This window comes from Schistocerca americana, chromosome 9, assembly GCF_021461395.2.
Source record: "Schistocerca americana isolate TAMUIC-IGC-003095 chromosome 9, iqSchAmer2.1, whole genome shotgun sequence".
NCBI classification, from domain to species: domain Eukaryota; kingdom Metazoa; phylum Arthropoda; class Insecta; order Orthoptera; family Acrididae; genus Schistocerca; species Schistocerca americana.
In genome coordinates, this window is record NC_060127.1 from 62,971,954 (window position 1) to 62,990,998 (window position 19,045).

General features: G+C 41.0%; 1 protein-coding gene across 1 annotated transcript in view; it reads right to left on the reverse strand.

Annotated features, from left to right (window-relative positions):
• LOC124550642 overlaps nucleotides 1-14,028 on the reverse strand; it is a 35,065-nt gene extending 21,037 nt beyond the window's left edge. The window contains exon 1 of the mRNA XM_047125366.1: nucleotides 13,734-14,028. Within this exon, the coding sequence (XP_046981322.1) occupies nucleotides 13,734-14,028 (295 nt within the window). The remainder of the gene's footprint in view (nucleotides 1-13,733) is intronic.
• Between the last annotated feature and the right edge of the window lie 5,017 nt (nucleotides 14,029-19,045).

The window sequence follows — 19,045 nt, forward strand, 5'->3', positions numbered from 1 at the left end:
CTAAGGGACTGATGAGCTCAGATGTTAAGTCCCATTGTGCTCAGAGCCATTTGAACCATTTGAACCTTGGATCATTTTCAAGCATGTATCTTAAGGTTCATCTCTCTGAGATGACATCTTTCCGTTTGTGTCGGCTAATTGTTTGTGTGACACATACGCACAGAAATAGCACGTATACCTGTCCACATGTACCAGCGATGTATTACAATGTAAAATGAAGCTGGAAGCCCAAGGTACTAACTTCAAAATAACCTAAGGTTGAAACTGGCCGATCGCACAGATAATAAAAAGGATATGGCCCACTCGGACCACGTTTTCATTCTCAAAGCACGTTGAGGCTGTGGAGCCCTACAAGCATAAAATTAATATAACCTACAGTATGTTAGCGGCAAGACATAATCAATGCCTTCTCTGCGCGATAACAATGGAGATACTATCGAAGACAGATTTACTAAACACAGCCTTCCGAAATGCCTTCACAAAAGAAGTCGAAGTAAATATTCCAGAATTCGAATCGAGAACAGCTGCCAACATGTGTAACGTAGAAGTAAATATCCTCGGAGTAGTGAAGCAACTCCAATCACTTAATAAAACCAAGTCTTCTAGTCCAGACTGTATACCAATTAGGTTCCTTTCGGAGTATGCTGATGCATTAGCTCCATACTTAACAATCATATACAACCGTTCGCTCGACGGAAGATCCGTACCCAATGACTGGAAGTTGCACAGGTCACACCAATATTCAAGAAAGGTAGTAGAAGTAATACACTAAATTACAGGCCTATATCGTTAACGTCGATATGCAGCAGGATTTTAGAACATATATTGTGTTCGAACGTAATGAATTACCTCGAAGGAAACGGTCTATTGACACACAGTCAACATGGGTATAGAAAACATCGTTCCTGTGAAACACAACTAGCTCTTTATTCACATGAAGTGCTGAGTGCTATTGACAAGGGATTTAAGATCGATTCCGTTTTCCTGGATTTCCGGAAGGCTTTTGACACTGTACCACACAGGCGGCTCGTAGTAAAATTACGTGCTTATGGAATATCGTTTCAGTTAAGTGATTGGATTTGCGATTTCCTGTCAGAGAGGTCACCATTCGCAGTAATTGACGGAAAGTCATCGAGTAAAACAGAAGTGATTTCAGGCGTTCCCCTTTGCTGTTCCTTGTCTATATAAACGATTTGGGAGAGACTCTGAGCAGCCGTCTGCGGTTGTTTGCAGATGACGCTGTCGTTTATCGACTAATAAAGTCATCAGAAGATCAAAACAAACTGCAAAGCGATTTAGAAAAAATATCTGAGTGGTGCGAAATGTGGCAGTTGACCCTAAATAACGAAAAGTGTGAGGTCATCCACGTGAGTGCTAAAAGGAACTCGTTAAACTTCGGTCACACGATAAATCAGTCTAATCTTAAAGACGTAAAGAGTTTCCAAGAAAAGCGTTTCAAAATAAGTGCAATGAATTATAACTCTCGTTCATTTTAAATTTATGTTTTGCAAATATTCGTACAGATACGGAATTCAACTGCAACTGCCGTTAAACATAGCAGTTCATTTTCCATAGCAGACACAGTGACGTTCATAATACTGACTGAAATCGCTCTGCAGATCGCTCGTATGTGGGGTTTCGTGCCGAGCGACCGATTGTAGGGGATATCGCATTCGACAGATCGCCGCGATTGTCGCTCGCGTGTGGTGCCCTTTATGACGAACAAAGCATAGTTTGCAGGCGATTTCGCATTCGACGGAATCCTTAAGTAAATGTGGTTCAAAATACGCACTAACGAGTGACGCCGCAGCAGCTACCGGCATTACGTCGCCGACCAAGCAAGAGTTGCGTTGATATGGGGAAGGAGACCAAAGTGCCAAGTCATAGGTCTCATCGGATTAGAAAAGGATGGGGAGGGAAGTCGGCCGTGCACTTTCAAAGGAACCATCCCGGCATTTGCCTGAAGTGATTTAGGGAAATCACGGAAAACCTAAATCAGGATGGCCGCCCTCCCGAATGCGAGTCCAGTGACCAAGCACGGGATTGATGAAGAATGAGAGACGACACGTCGGCTTTTTTTACCAAAGACATCGGAAGTTACCAGAGATGGTGCATTGAGCAGATTTAAGAGCAAAGACGAATGTTGATAAACAAAGGAATGCAGGACAAAGAAAATATATGGTAGACATATATCACTACATTCATCTTTCGAACATAATATTAAGTACATCGCTTCTTTCAGTCGTAGTATCCTATTCGTCAGTTGACCTATATAGCTCAAATGAAGAATGGGATATTAGTACAAAAAAAAGAAGGGAAAAGAAGTAATGTTAGCATGGAATACCTCAGCTGATATACAGGGTGATCCATTGATACTGACCGGGCCAAATATCTCACGAAATAAGCATCAAACGAAAAAACTCGTCTAGCTTGTAGGGGGAAACCAGATGGCGCTGTGGTTGGTCCGCTAGATGGCGCTGCCATAGGTCAAACGGATATCAAGTGCGTTTTTTTAAATAGGAACCCCCATTTTTTTATTAAATATTCGTGAAGTACGTAAAGAAATGCGAATGTTTTAGTTGGACCACTTTTTTCGCTTTGTGATAGACGGCGCTGTAATAGTCACAAACGTTTAAGTACGTGGTATCACGTAACATTCCGCCAGTGCGGACGGTATTTGTTTCGTGATACATTACCCGTGTTAAAATGGACCGTTTACCAATTGCGGAAAAGGTCGATATCGTGTTGATGTATGGCTATTGTGATCAAAATGTCCAACTGGCGTGTGTAATGTATGGTGCTCGGTATCCTGGATGACATCATCCAAGTATCCGGACCGTTCGCCGGATAGTTACGTTATTTAAGGAAACAGGAAGTGTTCAGCCACACGTGAAACGTCAACCACGACCTGCAACAAAAGATGATGCCCAAGTAGGTGTTTTAGCTGCTGTCGCGGCTAATCCGCACATCAGCAGCAGACAAATTGCGCGAGAATCGGGAATCTCAAAAACGTCGGTGTTGAGAATGCTACATCAACATCGATTGCACCAGTACCATATTTCTATGCACCAGGAATTGCATGGCGACAACTTTGGACGTCGTGTATAGTTATTCTACTGGGCACAAGAGAAATTACGGGACGATGACAGATTTTTTGCACGCGTTCTATTTAGCGACGAAGCGTCATCCACCAACAGCGGTAACGTAAACCGGCATAATATGCACTTTTGGGCAACGGAAAATCCACGATGGCTGCGACAAGTGGAACATCTGCGACCTTGGCGGGTTAATGTATGGTGCGGCATTATGGGAAGAAGGATAATTGGCCCCCATTTTATCGATGGCAATCTAAATGCTAATTTCCTACGTAATTTACTAGTGATGTTACTACAAGATGTTTCACTGCATGACAGAATGGCGATGTACTTCCAACATGATGGACGTCCGGCACATAGCTCGTGTGCGGTTGAAGCGGTATTGAATAGCATATTTCATGACAGGTGGATTGGTCGTCCCCGGATTTCCTTCTGTGGGGAAAGTTGAAGGATATTTGCTATCGTGATCGACAGACAACGCCTGACAACATGCGTCAGTGCATTGCCAATGCATGTGCGAACATTACGGAAGGCGAACTAATCGCTGCTGAGAGGAATGTCGTTACACGTATTGCCAAATGCATTGAGGTTGACGGACATCATTTTGAGCATTTATTGCATTAATGTGGTATTTACAGATAATCACGCTGCAACAGCATGCGTTTTCAGAAATGATTAGTTCACAAAGGTACGTGTATCACATTGGAACAACCGAAATAAAATGTTCAAACGTACCTACGTTCTGTATTTTAATTTAAAAAATCTACCTGTTACCAACTGTTCGTCTAAAATTGTGAGCCATATGTTCGTGACTATTACAGGGCCATCTATCACAAAGCGAAAAAAATTGTCCAACTAAGATTCATATTTCTTTACGTACTACACGAATATGTAATAAAAATGGGGGTTCCTATTTTAAAAAAGGCAGTTGATATCCGTTTGACCTATGGCAGCTCCATCTAGCGGGCCAACCATAGCGCCATCTGGTTTCCCCCTTCCAGCTAGACAAGTTACGTTCTTTGTAGTTTTTTCGTTTGACGCTTATTTCGTGAGATATTTGGCCCGGTCACGATCAATGGACCACCCTGTATATAGGTTGATCTGTATAGGTTAACTGAAATACGGGATACAAATTTAACGTATGTCGACTTTTTCGCCTTCGCTAACTCTAGTATCCTATTCTTCAGATGACCTGTGCAGGTCAACTGAAGCACGGGATAAAATTTTACAGTTGTTGCTTTTTTCGTCTCCGGTACTACTTGCATCTTCTTCTTCAGTTGATACTAGTACTAGGGAAGGAGGAAAGACCAACGTACTTAAAATTCGTATCTCATACTTCAGTTGGTCAACTGAAGAAAAGGATACTAACGCTAGCGAAGAGGAAGAAAGCAACGTACATAAAACTGGCATCCCGTACCTCAGTTGAACTACGCGAAGGCGAAAAAAAGCGCCATAAATAAAATTTGTATCCCATACTTAAGTAGGATACTAATGCTAGCGAAGACGAAAAATTCGACGTACGTAAGATTGGGATCCTGTATCTATGTAGGTCAACAGAGGAATATGATACTAGTGTCAAGGAAGGCGAAAAATAGCGACATACATAAGATTTGTATTCCGTATTGTAGTTGACCTATATAGATCAAATGAAGAACAGGATAGTACCTTCTTAGGTCAACTGAGGTAAAGGATGTCAATGTTACGTACGTCGCTTTTTTCGTCTTTGCTTAATACTAGTATCCTATTCTTTAGTTGACCTACATAGGCCAACTGAAGTACGGGATACATGATCTGTTCGCCTTCGATAGTACTAGTATCGATTGAAAAATATCGCAATAATACTAGTGCTAGCGAAAGCGAAAAAAGCGACAGCTGTAAAATTTTATTCCGTTCTGCAGTTGGCGAAACCTGCTTCAAGTCTTGGGTCGATTCTGGCGCCCGATTCTAGTCGTCGGCTTTGAACAATGGCGTCGTACCTAAGGCAGGGGCATTACACAGAGGCAACCTTGGAAAGCAACTGATCACATTTGTAAACAAACGAATGTAGTGTACGATAAAATTACAATCACAGTTCACTTGATTAATTACTTAGCCTCAAATTATGTCGAAAAGAACTGAAGGTAACGAAAACAAACAAGAACAAAAAAAGAGAAGTATATATGCCTGAAATTAATTAGTATCGCGATTTACGAGAGTAGAAATGCACAGAAAACCTTCAAATCCATTACAGAATAGCGTATGATTAAGTCATAATACTGCGAAATAGCGTAAATTTTTAAATAATAATTATTAAATCTAACTGGACTAGTACACAAGCAATGAAAATTACAAAAAGTAGGGTCAAACAAATACTGAAATCGGTAACTGGAATTAAGCTATATAGTTCAATTTTAGTTACCGATTCCAACGCTAAGATACATAATCTACCGTGTTTTTCCAGCAGATGTGTGCACTGAAGTATAATAGGATTTCTGCATTTGTAATTGCCGTCTGAACTTCTGCGGAAAAATTACTAGTACTGGAATGGTAAAGAGAATTGACCTATATAGGTTAATTCTAGTTACCGATTCCAATCACTCCACGGTTCGTTATTTAGACTGTTTTAACAACACATGTAGGCACTAAAGTGTTATACGATTTCTACATTTGGTGTAACTCTCTTCTCTTCCATGAAAAAGAGAAAAATTAGGAGGTTAGGCCTATACCTACAATATTTGATACTTTCGCGTGGTAGTTCAGAGGCCAATACGAAATCTAGAAATCCTACAAAATCGTAGTCCACAAATTTACTGCACAAATTCCAGAATTTTGAACCATCGAATAGTTGGGATCGGTAACTAGAATTGACCTACTACACAGGTCAAGTATGGTTAACGATTCCAATCATTCGATGGTTCATTAATTAGACAGTTTATCAGCAGCTGTGCGCACTAAAATGTAAGCTAATACGATTTCTGAACTTGTAATCGCTCTCTGAACTACTGCAAAATGTTACTAATATTGGAATCGGTTATCATAATTGACCTATATAGAAGGTCAATTCTGGTTGCCGGTTCCAATTTTAATTCACCACAGTAGTTTTGGAGAGCAATTGCAAATGCAGAAACGCTATTATGTTTCAGTGCATACAACTCTTCCAAAAATAGTATGTACATAAATCATGGAACGCTTGGAATCGGTTACTGGCATTTACCTATATAGGTTAATCATAGTTATCGACTCCAATACTAGTTACTTTTTCTGTTTTTCGTTAATTTGTACTGGCTTTTCTTTTAGAATTTAATGTGTTGATTTCTCCAGATTTCATGTTACTGTTTCGTATTTAGGGTCTAGTGAAGCAGGGGATACAACCCGTCGGCTTTGACCAATAACGTCATACATTAGTCATAGATAGTAATGTCTTCACTTCGAGGCATAGATAATAAAACAGTTCTGTGTTCCGGATAAGCGCTATCATTGTACATTTAAATAATTGAATGTGAATCTAAAAGCGATCGCTTGGTATTCCTTAAATTATTCGTGTGATTTAATTAAATTAACTGGTTGTTTTTTATTCAAACGCTACCTAATTTTATTCGTAATGATATTGAGGTGATTTGGAGTATTAGTTTGTTATTGTAGAACAATTTTTAGTGTCTTATTTTCGTTTATAGGAATGGATTTGTCTGTTGCAATGAATCTTGACGATTTAAGAGAAGTTATGGGCGAAGACATGTTGACCACAATTTGTTTCTTGCAAATGTGTGGTCTTATTACTGATACGTCTGATGTCGTGAGTGCGGCGAACATATGCGCCTCACCAATGTATCAAATCGCCGTACTCACGACTTATTTGAATGGAGGTGCAGCGGTTGTAGCGATCTATTATGAGGGGAACGTGGTTCGAGAAATCTAAGCTCGCGCTGAGAGACATAATGAAAATAACTTACTGTTGGTGTTTAAGATATCCTGTGTGACTCTGTGCATGAATGTGGTGTGAGTAAGCGTACGGTAGTGGAATGGTGCTCGTCTTGCAGGAAAGTATGTGGGGAATATATGAAATATAGGGAGCCGTTGGGGGGGGGGGGGGGGGCGGGTGTACGGTCGAAATTGGCAAGTCGCATTTTGGGAAAAGGAAATACAACAGGAGGAACCTCCGGTGGGATTATGGGTGTGTGTGGGGGTCAGCATTTTGACGATGTACTGTTCAGAGTAGAACCAAATAGAAGTAAGGAAGTTTTGGTCAGGTTAATTGAAGATCAGGTTGCAAAGGGTTCTATTGTTATTTCAGACGTGTTTTCTTCATATAGGGATTTAGGGGATAGGGGTTATCAACATCTTGTAGTAAACCACAACACTGAATTTAGATCATTATCCACAGGCACCTGCACTAACAGTATAGAGGGGTACTGGTCAGCAATGAAATCTCTTATAGGGAAAGGGAAACGTCAGATTTAGACACTTCAAAGCCACCTAGATGAGTATTCGTGGAGACAAAGTATTCCGCGGACATATTGCCCGTTTAAATGTTTTGTTAAACATGTTGGCAAAATGTACCGTCCCAAACATCTCAGCTAATTTCACTGTTTTATTCCACCAATATGTGTATTTTCGTGTTGTGAAGTAAGTAATAGAAATTTCTCAGCTGTCGATCTTCTTTCGTTTACCAGCACTAGTATCAGTACGACATTTTCGAATATGTACTTGCTATATTAAAGGCGAAACCCCCGACACAACTAAAATTTGTATCCCGTCCTTCACTTCGCCTTTACACTGACACTATATATGTCAATTGGCGAGCAAGATACAAATGTTGCGTGTAGCTATATAGCCCAAGTAACGAATAGGATACTATTATCCATGGCAACCAAAAAACTGTACCCCGTAGTGAAGTAGAGGATACAAATTGTACATGCGTTGTCCTCTTGTCTCCCTGTAGTTCAATTGAGGTACAGGTTGCAAATGTAACGTACGTCTATTTCCACCTTTTCGTTAACAGTGTACATATATAGAGGTCGACGGAACTCTGATATACATATATTACATACGTAGGTCCTTCTGTCATCAGTAGTACTGATATGTACGTAAGAAAAGACTGTTAGTAATAGCGGAGACGAGATAAACAACACATCTACTATTTGTATCCCGTGTTCCATTTAGGGTTTACTGAATCGGTGGATACATCGTTCAAGTGAAGAACAGGACAGTAATGCTAGTGAAAACGAAGAAATCGACTTACGACGAACTCGTATTCCGTACTGTACTTAAGCAACACACTTCGAATGAGCTTTTAATTTGTATCCGGTGTTTCATTTACAGTTTAGTGAAGCAGGGGATACATAGTTCAAGTGAACAACAGAACAGCAATGCTAGTTAAAACTAAGAAATCGACGTTCGCTAAACTTGTATCCCAAACTGCACTTAAAAAGCAATACAGTTCGAAAGAGTTTCGAGATACAATTGACATACATGTAACGTGATGTAGTCTTTGCTGGTTATGTATTTCATTCATTTCTTTCCATTGTATTTTGTTGAAAATACTAAGATACAAACACGCGACATCGTTACCGTGAAAATACTACTGGCCCTTATATATGTGAAGTACAGTTTTTCTCTCTTGCATTCCTTTGTTTCTGAACATTCTTCTCAGCTCTTTCATCTTTCTAGTACATGCTCTCTGGCCAATTGTGATGTCATGGTACAAAGCCGACGGGTTGTATCCCCTGCTAAACTAGACCCCGTATTTGTTGTCACTCGTTTAATTTTTCCGTTTTTCTTTTACTTTCTAGTTGCTCCCCACCCAACCCTAACTTTCCTCCGCTTCTCCCGTTAGATTAAGTAATTAATAGTAAAATCGACGCTATTTTATGATACATGACTTGACCATGCACTTTACTGTAATGCATTTAAAGGTTCTCTGTGCTTTTCTACACACAAATTACGAGTATAATTCCTATCAGACATGATTTTTTTTTTAAATTCTTATTCTTCGTTATTTTCGTTATCATCAATTCGTTCGATAAAATTCATAACTAAGTGATTGTAATTTTATCACATGCTATATTCGTGTTTTTACGAGTATGACCCGCTGCTTTCGTATTTCGCCTGTACGTAGCCTCTTTGCCTTAGGTATGCTCAGCGCCGACGAACAGAATCGGATACTAGAATTTACCCCAAGTCTTCCATATTCATTGGAATAGATAAATGCATACCCACATATGAAAATCAAACTGTAAAATTTGTCCAGAATGGAAAAAAAATCTTCCAAAACCCTCAAGCCCACTAAAAATGAAATAAATACCGAATGAATTGGAACGACCAAATGATTTAAACTAATACAAGTGACAAAAATCGTACACAATGTCCGGTAATTTCCAAGAATGATTGCCTATCGAAGTCGCGGAGTCCAAACGATACATATCGACGTGCGATCGTAAATCGATCATGCGACTCCGGTGGCGGGTGTTGTGAATATGGTTCCAGTCGTCATTGCAGCAACGACAAAAAAAGAGCGTTACAAAAATACTGGTAATTGCAAAGGAGACAACTTAACTCACTCGTCGTCGGTGGTGTCGTCACGTGAAAGTCCATTACGGTGGTCTGGATGGATAATTTGGGAGAGTCGAACCATGTATTCTACCTGATACTCGTTCGTTTTTCGCACTGTCCGCAATGATATTGTAACGGTATTTCAGCATCGAAACTGTTCTTACGAAGTTTTACCCACTTCGCACCACCACAGTCTATACAGTCCTTTCTTTCCTCGTCTGGTAGTACTCCATATTTGCGACAAAAAATCGAACAATTTCCTACGCTGGATAAACATGGAATTACATTTTTCCATGTGAGAGACTCAATCGAAGAAACGTCAAGAACACCTGACATCCCACTCACAAACGACATAAATCGTCTGGGTTTCCCTAGCAACCCACAATTCGCTGAGGTATGTAATTTAGAGAAAATAAGGACACGACGGAAAACAGATAAAAATGACGATCACAAATTATTGATCACAACGCTCGGGTCTAGTGAAGCAGGGGATACAACCATCGGCTTTGACCAATGACGTCAGATTTGGCCAGAGAGCATTTATTATACAGATGAAAGAGCTGACAAGAATGTTCAGAAACAAAGGAATACGAGAGACGAAAAATACAGTTCACATATATAAAGACCAGTAGTATTTTCACATTAAGAATATCGCGTGTTTGTATCATATTATTTCTCTGGAAAATGAAAGTGAAGAAATTGATGGAAAATACTGGTAGCATAAAATACATCACGTCACATACATATGAGTTGTATCTCGAACCTCATTCGAAACGTGTTACTTAAGTGCAGTACGGGATACAAGTTTGGCGTACGTCGATTTCTTCATTTTCACTAGCAATAGTGTCCTGTTGTTCAGTTGAACTATGTATCCCCTGCTTCACTAAATCCTAAATGAAGCACAGGATACAAATTTTACATGTGTTGTTTATTTCGCCTCCGCTATCACTAACAGTCTGTTCTTACATAGATATTAGTACTAACGATGGCAGTAATGTGAAATTAGCTAACATATTTCGGACAGTACATTTGCCCAACATGTTTAATAAAACATTTAAACGGGCAGTATGTTCGGGGAACACTATGTCTCCACGAATACTCGTCTAGGTGACTTTGAAGTGTGGAAATATGGCGTTTCTCTTTCCCTACAAGAGATTTCTCAGCTGACCAATAACCCTTTATGCTATATGTGCAATCCCCTGTGGATAATGATCTAAACTCAATATTGTGATTTACTACGAGATGCTGATAACCCCTTCCCCCTAAATTCCTGTATGAAGAAAACCAGTCTGAAATTACAATGGAACCCTCTGCAACGTGACCCATCTGAAATTACAATGGAACCCTCTGCAACGTGATCTTCAATTAAGCTGACCAAAACTTCCTTCCTTTGATTGGGTACTACTTTGAACAATACATCGTCACACTGCTGACCTGAAACTACTGCCCCCCAAACCCATAATCCCACTGGAGGTTCCCCCCAGTTGTACTTCCTTTTGCCAAAATGTGATTCGTCAATTTCGACCATAACAACCCCCCCCCCCCCAACGGCCCCCCTATATTTCATGTACTCCCCACACACTTCCCAACAAAAAGAAACCAATCCACAACTGTACGCTTACTCACATGACATTCATGCACACACAGCAACACAGGATATCTCAAACACCAACACCCTAAGCGATTTTCATAATGTCTTTCAAGGGGAGCTTAGATTTTTCGAACCACGTCCATACGAATAAGTCGTGAGTACGGCGACGAGTTACACTTGTGGGGCGCGTATGTTCGCCGCACTCACGACATCGAACATACTCAGCAATGAGACCACACATTTGCTAAAAACAAATTGTGGCCAATATGTCTTCGCCCATAGCCTCTCGTAAATCATCAAGGTTCATCGCAACAGATACATCCATACCTACAAACGAAAATGAGATACTAATAATTGTTCTAAAATAAGAAACTAATAGTCAAAATTACCTCAATATCACTACGAATGAAATTAAGTACTGAATGAAATAGAAACAACCAAATAATTTAATAAATGCACATGAAGAATATTTTCATCAATATGAAGTGATCTCTTTTAAAATCACCTTCAGTTATTTCAATGTGCAATGATACCGCTTATCCGGAACACAGAACTGTTGGGTCTAGTTTAGCAGGGGATAGAACCCGTCGGCTTTGACCAATGACGTCTTCACATATATAAGGGCCAGTAGTATTTTCACGTTAACGATATCGCGTGTTCGTGTCTTAGTATTTCTCCGCAAAATACAATGGAAAGAAATGAATGAAATATATTACTAGCAAAGAATACATCACGTTACATTTATGTCAGTTGTATCTCGAAACTCTTTCGAGCTGTATTGCTTAAGTGCAGTACGGGATACAAGTTCAGCGTACGTCGATTTCTTAGTATCAACTAGCATTGCTGTCCTGTTGTTCACTTCAACTATGTATCCCAAGGAAACACCGGATACAAATTAAAAGCTCATTCGAAGTGTGTTGCTTAAGTAAAGTACGGAATACGAGTTTCCTCTTTTTCACTAGCATTACTGTCCTGTTCTTCACTTGAGGGATGTATCCTCCGCTTCAGTAAATCCTTAGTGGAACACGGGATACAAATTGTAGATGTGTTCTTTATTTCGTCTCCGTTATTACTAACAGTCTATTCCTAAAAAATGGTTCAAATGACTCTGAGCACTATGGGACTTGCTGAGGTCATCAGTCCCCTAGAACTTAGAACTACTTAAACCTAACTAACCCAAGGACAACACACACATCCATGCCCGAGGCAGGATTCGAACCTGCGACCGCAGCGGTCGCGCGGTTCCAGACTGCAGCGCCCAGAACCGCTCGGCCACCTCGGCCGGCGTCTATTCTTACGTACATATCAGTACTACTGATGGCAGAAGGACCTACGTATGTAGTATATGTATACCAGACTTCCGTTGACCTCTATAAATGTACACTGGTAACGAAAAAGTGAAAATAGACGCGAGTTACATTTGTAACCTGTACCTCAATTGAACTACACGGAGACAAGAATACGACACATGAACAATTTGTATCCCGTACTTCACTATGGGGTGCAGTTTTCTTGTTGCTTTGGACGCTAATAATATCCCATTCGTTACTTGAGCTATGTAGCTATACGCAACATTTGTATCTTGCTCGCCAATTGACATATATAGTGTCAGTGTAAAGGCGAAGTGAAGGAAGGGATATAAGTTTTAGTTGTGTCGTCAATGTAATGGCGAAGTGAAGGACGGGATACAAATTTTAGTTGTCAGGGCTTTCGCCCGTGTACACATTCGAAAATGTCGTACTGATACTAGTGCTGGGGAACGAAAGAAGATCGACAGCTGAGAAATTTCTATTACCTACTTCACAACACGAAAATACACATATTGGTGGAATAAAACAGTGAAATATGTCAAAATAGTGAAATACAGTGAAAGAAGCAAGTGGAAAAGTGAACTTACCAAACGGAAATGTCGAGGAATAACCGAAGCTCGCCTAGACAGACATTAACGAATATTACATACCCACAAACAGACAAATCCATTCCTTTAAACGAAAATAAGACACTAAAAATTGTTCTGTAATAACAAACTAATACTTCAGATTATCTCAATATCATTGCGAATAATTATTTTAATGTACAATGGTAGCGCTTATCCGGAACACAGAACTGTTTTATTATCTATGCCTCGAAGTAAAGACATTACTGTCTATGACTAACGTATGACGTCATTGGTCAAAGCCGACGGGTTGTATCCCATGCTTCACTAGACCCCAACGCAGCCACCTGAGTCGCATGATCGATTTACGATCGCACGTCCGATATGTATCGTTTGGACCTCGCGACTTCGATAGGCAATTATTCTTGGAAATTACCCAATGTCCTAACCCTGTCTTTTAAAAACACGTTCATTTGTATCAATTTACGATGATGACGCCTCGCCACAGAAGATAACCGGATTATTAGCTACGGCTCGAGGATAACGACATAAATGTCTACGAGTAAACTATGACGTGATAGGTCAAAGCCGACGGGTTGTATCCCAGTTTTCAGTTGAGCCGAAAGCAAATAGCGGCAGGTACCGTTTACGGCGTGCTCGGTGCAGTAGGCGCTGGTGAGGATGTACCAGTCGGAGACTAGCACGCCCGAGCAGGGCCGCACGCCGAACACGACGAAGACGTTGAAGCCGGCCGGGCTGACGGTGCCCGGCGGCTCGAGCTCCACCTTGGGCGCCGTGTCGGCCCGGAGGCGCGCGAAGCGCGAGTGGGTCGACGCGCACAGCGCGCTGCTGGCCTTCCGCAGCAGCTCCATGTCGCTCTCCGCGCGCGCCAGCGCGCACACGAGCAACAGCAGCAGCAGTCCGCCAGCGCGCGCCATCGCTCACTGACAACAGAACTTCGCCCATTGTCGCCGCCACACATAACTCTCTGGCTCGCGTGCAACGTCTTTGACGCGCGCCAGAGATCACTAGCCAAGCAGAGCACAGAGCATGGAGGTAAAAATAAGAGTTGTCATGACGTCACAAACTTGAAGCCATGGAGGTATAAGGAGGGGAGATGGCACTATGGCCGTCTGCTGTACGTCTGTTTGAAGCCGGTGGACCGCCATGTTTGATTGGTCAAAACAGTGACAGAGCTCTTGTTAGAATTGCGTGTTCTTCATATTTAACGTTATGTCTGCGAAATAATTTCAGATGATGAGTGTTACAATGTTTACATGCATAACACAACGTCAGAATAGCTTTTTCAGGTGTTTTCGTTTTGTTTTTAATGCGTCTTTGCCCCAGCAATACAACTGATTTGGTCTCGTTAACTTAAGTGTTTCTTTTGGATACGAACTTCGAATGATGAAAAATAACAGTGTACAAAGCTCTTTTCAAACTCAAATCACCTTTTACTGTATTTGTGTCGATGTAAACTGAAAGCAGAACCCGAAAGCTATGCTAGTTTACATACCAGATGATATTTCTTACTCGTTTACACACTTATACAAAATTTCATTTGTAAATACAAACATCGTTTGTGATTTGTCAAGAAAAATAAGCATATGAACCCACAGAGCCCTACGAGCTTCATTGATCGGAAATCTGAAATAAAATAAGAAGAAAACAGTTTCACAAAACGTAAACAAGGCCGCAGATCTCACGAATATAAGCGACAATATTTTACGAACGGGGCCACTTACGCATGGAACATGATTCCTTCTAACTTGGTAGCACTATTCCAACGGTTAGTACACCCGTAAACAACGCAAACCGGCATTTTAAAATGAAAAAACCTTCAGCAGCTCTACACAGTAGCACAATCGGAAACGAGTCTTCTGACCAAACTGCAATGGCGGAGCTCCGTTTCTGTCGGCTTCAAGTTTGTGACGTCATGGCATCTCCCCTCCTTATACCTCCATGCTTGAAGCCGACCCAAGTGAAGATCCGCCGTGTTAGTTACCCCAAAACACTCGCTTCTGGTGGGTTGATTCCGTAAAGTCGTGAAGTGTTCTGATAAAAAAAGGCCGGTTTACGTCGCTTACGGGGGTAATAATCGTTCTGATTGTAGTCTTGAGTTTAAACAAATCACATTTCATTCGTAAGTGGACTTATTTAAGAGCTAATTTCTTATATGCACTTGAAATTCCGATGCACTGTAAAGCTTTACAGTATGGTTTCATTTCTGTGATTTGACGTTAGATTTTCTATCAATCCAACACGAAGAGCTCTCTGGAGATGAGCAATACACTTGGTTTTCATTGTTTGGTTATTCTCAAGTAACTGAAAAGTCCTGGCAAGAAATATCCTGGAAATGGGGACAAATGTTTTAAAATGCAATAATTTAATATAAAAGTAATGTAACTACACGTAGTTAATTAAATCTTCAGTAAAATGTGTGGAACATCTGTTACAGTGGTTAAATTATAAGTACTTAAAGGGTTACATATTTGTTAAAGCAAAGTCCCCTATCTAAGTCCAGGCTATTTAGATCATTACATTAACCACTGTGCTGTCGTGTTACCCTGTAAATTGCTGTTATTTGCCGCACTGAATGTCATTTGGTAGGTGCAATTTAAAAACAAAGCAGATGTGTAAACTACAATTGGCCTGACAATCTTAAATTCAGTTTTTTTCCTTCGTAATTTAACAAATCTTTCACTTTGTTGAAATGACAACTGGGTTGTTTATATCATCCCTGCATACATCTATGAGACACAAAGGAAATAAGGTAACTTTTTTGCAAACTTGATCATTTAAAACTTGCATTTGACTTGAAAATGCAACAAATACAAAACGGTGCCTCTAAACTATCAATCATTGGTTTTGGAGTTCTAGCTTTATCAATTATCGACACAAACACAATGAAAGTGAATAGAAATGGATTACGAAAGCACGCTTTTCATAGCACATACTACTCTTCTCGGTTATTCGAAGTGTGTAATCAAAAAGGAATTACAGTACTGAGGCCAGAGGCGTCATATTTTCGTGTCGTATTACTGTATCAAATACGCAGTTAAGACCATAAAAAGGTTTGAAGTTGCGTTCCTTATGCTGTGTTGTTCACTAAAACAGTGTAACATTTACTATATAAAACAAATATCGCGTGCACACGGCAGAAACAACGAACAAGAAGCAATTGTAGACATTCGTCTGCTAATGCTAATTCAGGCCCCGCCCACTGGCTTCAAAACAATGTACAGCGTTAAGTCTGTAGCGCCATCTCCCCTTATTCTGGCACAGAGTTACCACAGTCTAACATAACAGTCGCGACACTAACGCCCCAAGCGGCGAGTAAGATGATCGTCAGACGTGTCGTAAGCATAAGGGTTTGTGTCGTATCAGAAGGCATGTATGTTTTTAAAAATGATTCTAAAATAGGCGCAAGTATGGACAAAAACCGTGAATCGAATGGCAAGCAACAACACATTCGTGAAGAAACACTCGTGACATTGGCTAGAACTGCAGGTTACCACGTTGATATCAAAAGACTATAAACACACAGATTCACATGTAAGAAGCACAGACATGTACCTCTACATGCAAAAGCGATTGACGGCTCATTTTTCGTTCTGTAGGCCTACTGTGTCTGTCATTGTTGTCACCTGTTGCCACAAGTACGACCTTCATCTTTATACACTACTGGCCATTAAAATTGCTACACCACGAACACGACGTGCTGCAGACGTTAAAATTAACCGACAGGAAGAAGATGCTGTGATATTCAAATGATTAGCTTTTCAGAGCATTCACACAAGGTTCGCGCCGGTGGCGACACCAACAACGTGCTGATAAGAGGAAAGTTTCCAACCGATTTCTCATATACAAACAGCAGTTGACTGGCGTTGCCTGGTGAAATGTTGTTGTGATGCCTCGTGTAAGGAGGAGATATGATAAAGGTCGGATTGTAGCCTATCGCGATTGCGGTTTATCGTATCACGAATTTGCTGCTCGCGTTGGTCGAGATCCAATGACTGTTAGCAGAATATGGAATCGGTGGGTTCAGGAGGGTAATACGGAACGCCGTGCTGGATCCCAACGGCCTCGTATCGCTAGCAGTCGAGATGACAGGCATCTTATCCGCATGGTTGTAACGGATCGTGCAGCCACGTCTCGATCCCTGAATCAACAGATGGGGGCGTTTGCAAGACAACAACCATCTCCACGAACAGTTCGACGACGTTTGCAACAGCATGGACTATCAGCTCGGAGACCATGGCTGCGGTTACCCTTGACACTGCATCACAGACAGGAGCGCCTGCGATGGTGTACTCAACAACGAACCTGGGTGCACGAATGGCAAAACGTCATTTTTTCGGATCAATCCAGGTTTGTTTACAGCATCATGATGGTCGCTTCCGTGTTTGGCGACATCGCGGTGAACGCACATTGGAAGCGTGTATTCGTCATCGCCATTCTGGCGTATCACCCAGCGTGATGGTATGGGGTGCCATTGGTTACACGTCTCGGTCGCCTCTTGTTCTTATTGACGGCATTTTGAACAGTGGACGTTACATTTCAGATGTGTTAGACTCGTGGCTACCCTTCATTCGATCCCTGCGAAACCCTACATTTCAGCAGGATAATGCACGGCCACATGTTGCAGGTCCTGTACGGGCCTTTCTGGATACAGAAAATGTTCGACTGCTGCCCTGGCCAGCACATTCTCCAGATCTCTCACCAACTGAAAACGTCTGGTCAATGGTGGCCGAGCAACTGGCTCGTCACAATACGCCTGTCACTACTCTTGATGAACTGTGGTATAGTGTTGATGCTGCATTGGGCAGCTGTACCTGTACACGCCATCGAAGCTCTGTTTGACTCAATGCCCAGGCGTAAGGTGGTTGTTCTGGGTACTGATTTCTCAGGGTCTATGCACCCAAATTGCGTGAAAATTTAATCAAATGTCAGTTCTAGCATAATATGTTTGTCCAATGAATACCCGTTTATCATCTGCAGTTCTTCTTGGCGTAGCAATTTTAATGGCCAGTAATGTTTTATTCTAAGTGGGACAAGCAACTGCCAAATAGTGTGAGAAATATCTTGAAAACTTTATAATGAACTGGCAACATTACATTTCACGCAAAACCAAATACTTGAATAATTTTCATACAATCTGTCAGTGAACAAGGTGCTAACAAAATAATGTCATCACACAAAGGAAGCAAGGAAAATTAAGTGACTAACAAGAGAAGTGAATGAAATACATATCAAACGCTTTTGTAAGACACGAATAACTGCACTTAATCTAACCACTTCATCGTCAAAGCATGTCTGTGTTGACAATTCACACGAATTTGGCACTGATACATGGAGAGTTGAACTCGCTGCTTCTGTGTCACAGGACTGTTTTACAGCTTTAGATGGATTGTCGAATCTTTGTGCCAGTTTCCTCTTCATTGTCAGTTGAAGTGGCTTATTTGTGATGTCAAACAGTGTGGGTACTGCATTCTACACGAGTTTATTATTGTCTGCGTTCATGAACTGTTTTTTTTTCGAAATGTAGCGAAGAAAACCTAATATTATTATACAGGTAAACTGGGTCTTTTTTCATAAGGTCTTCTCGTCTGCAACTAATTAATCATTTTCTGCTCCTAAAACGAAACATTAATCATTAATACACATGTAGTTTGCAAGTGAATCCTGACAATACAGTTTAGTAACATACCTCTCAGGATCCTTAGGAAACTTAAAAAAGACAGCTGTGGGGTCTTCTTTCTGTTGTTGCTGCAATTTATTGCGCTACAAACGCTCCAGCTTGTAAAAACCATTGTAGAAATCAAAATAAACAACCACTATTCGCTTTCACGATCGCGCCGAACTCACAGTTTAAGTTACCGGCCGCTTGGGGCGCTGCTGGTACGGTGGGCAACAAAATCGAGGCGAAGTGTCATGACTATTATGTCACTCTGG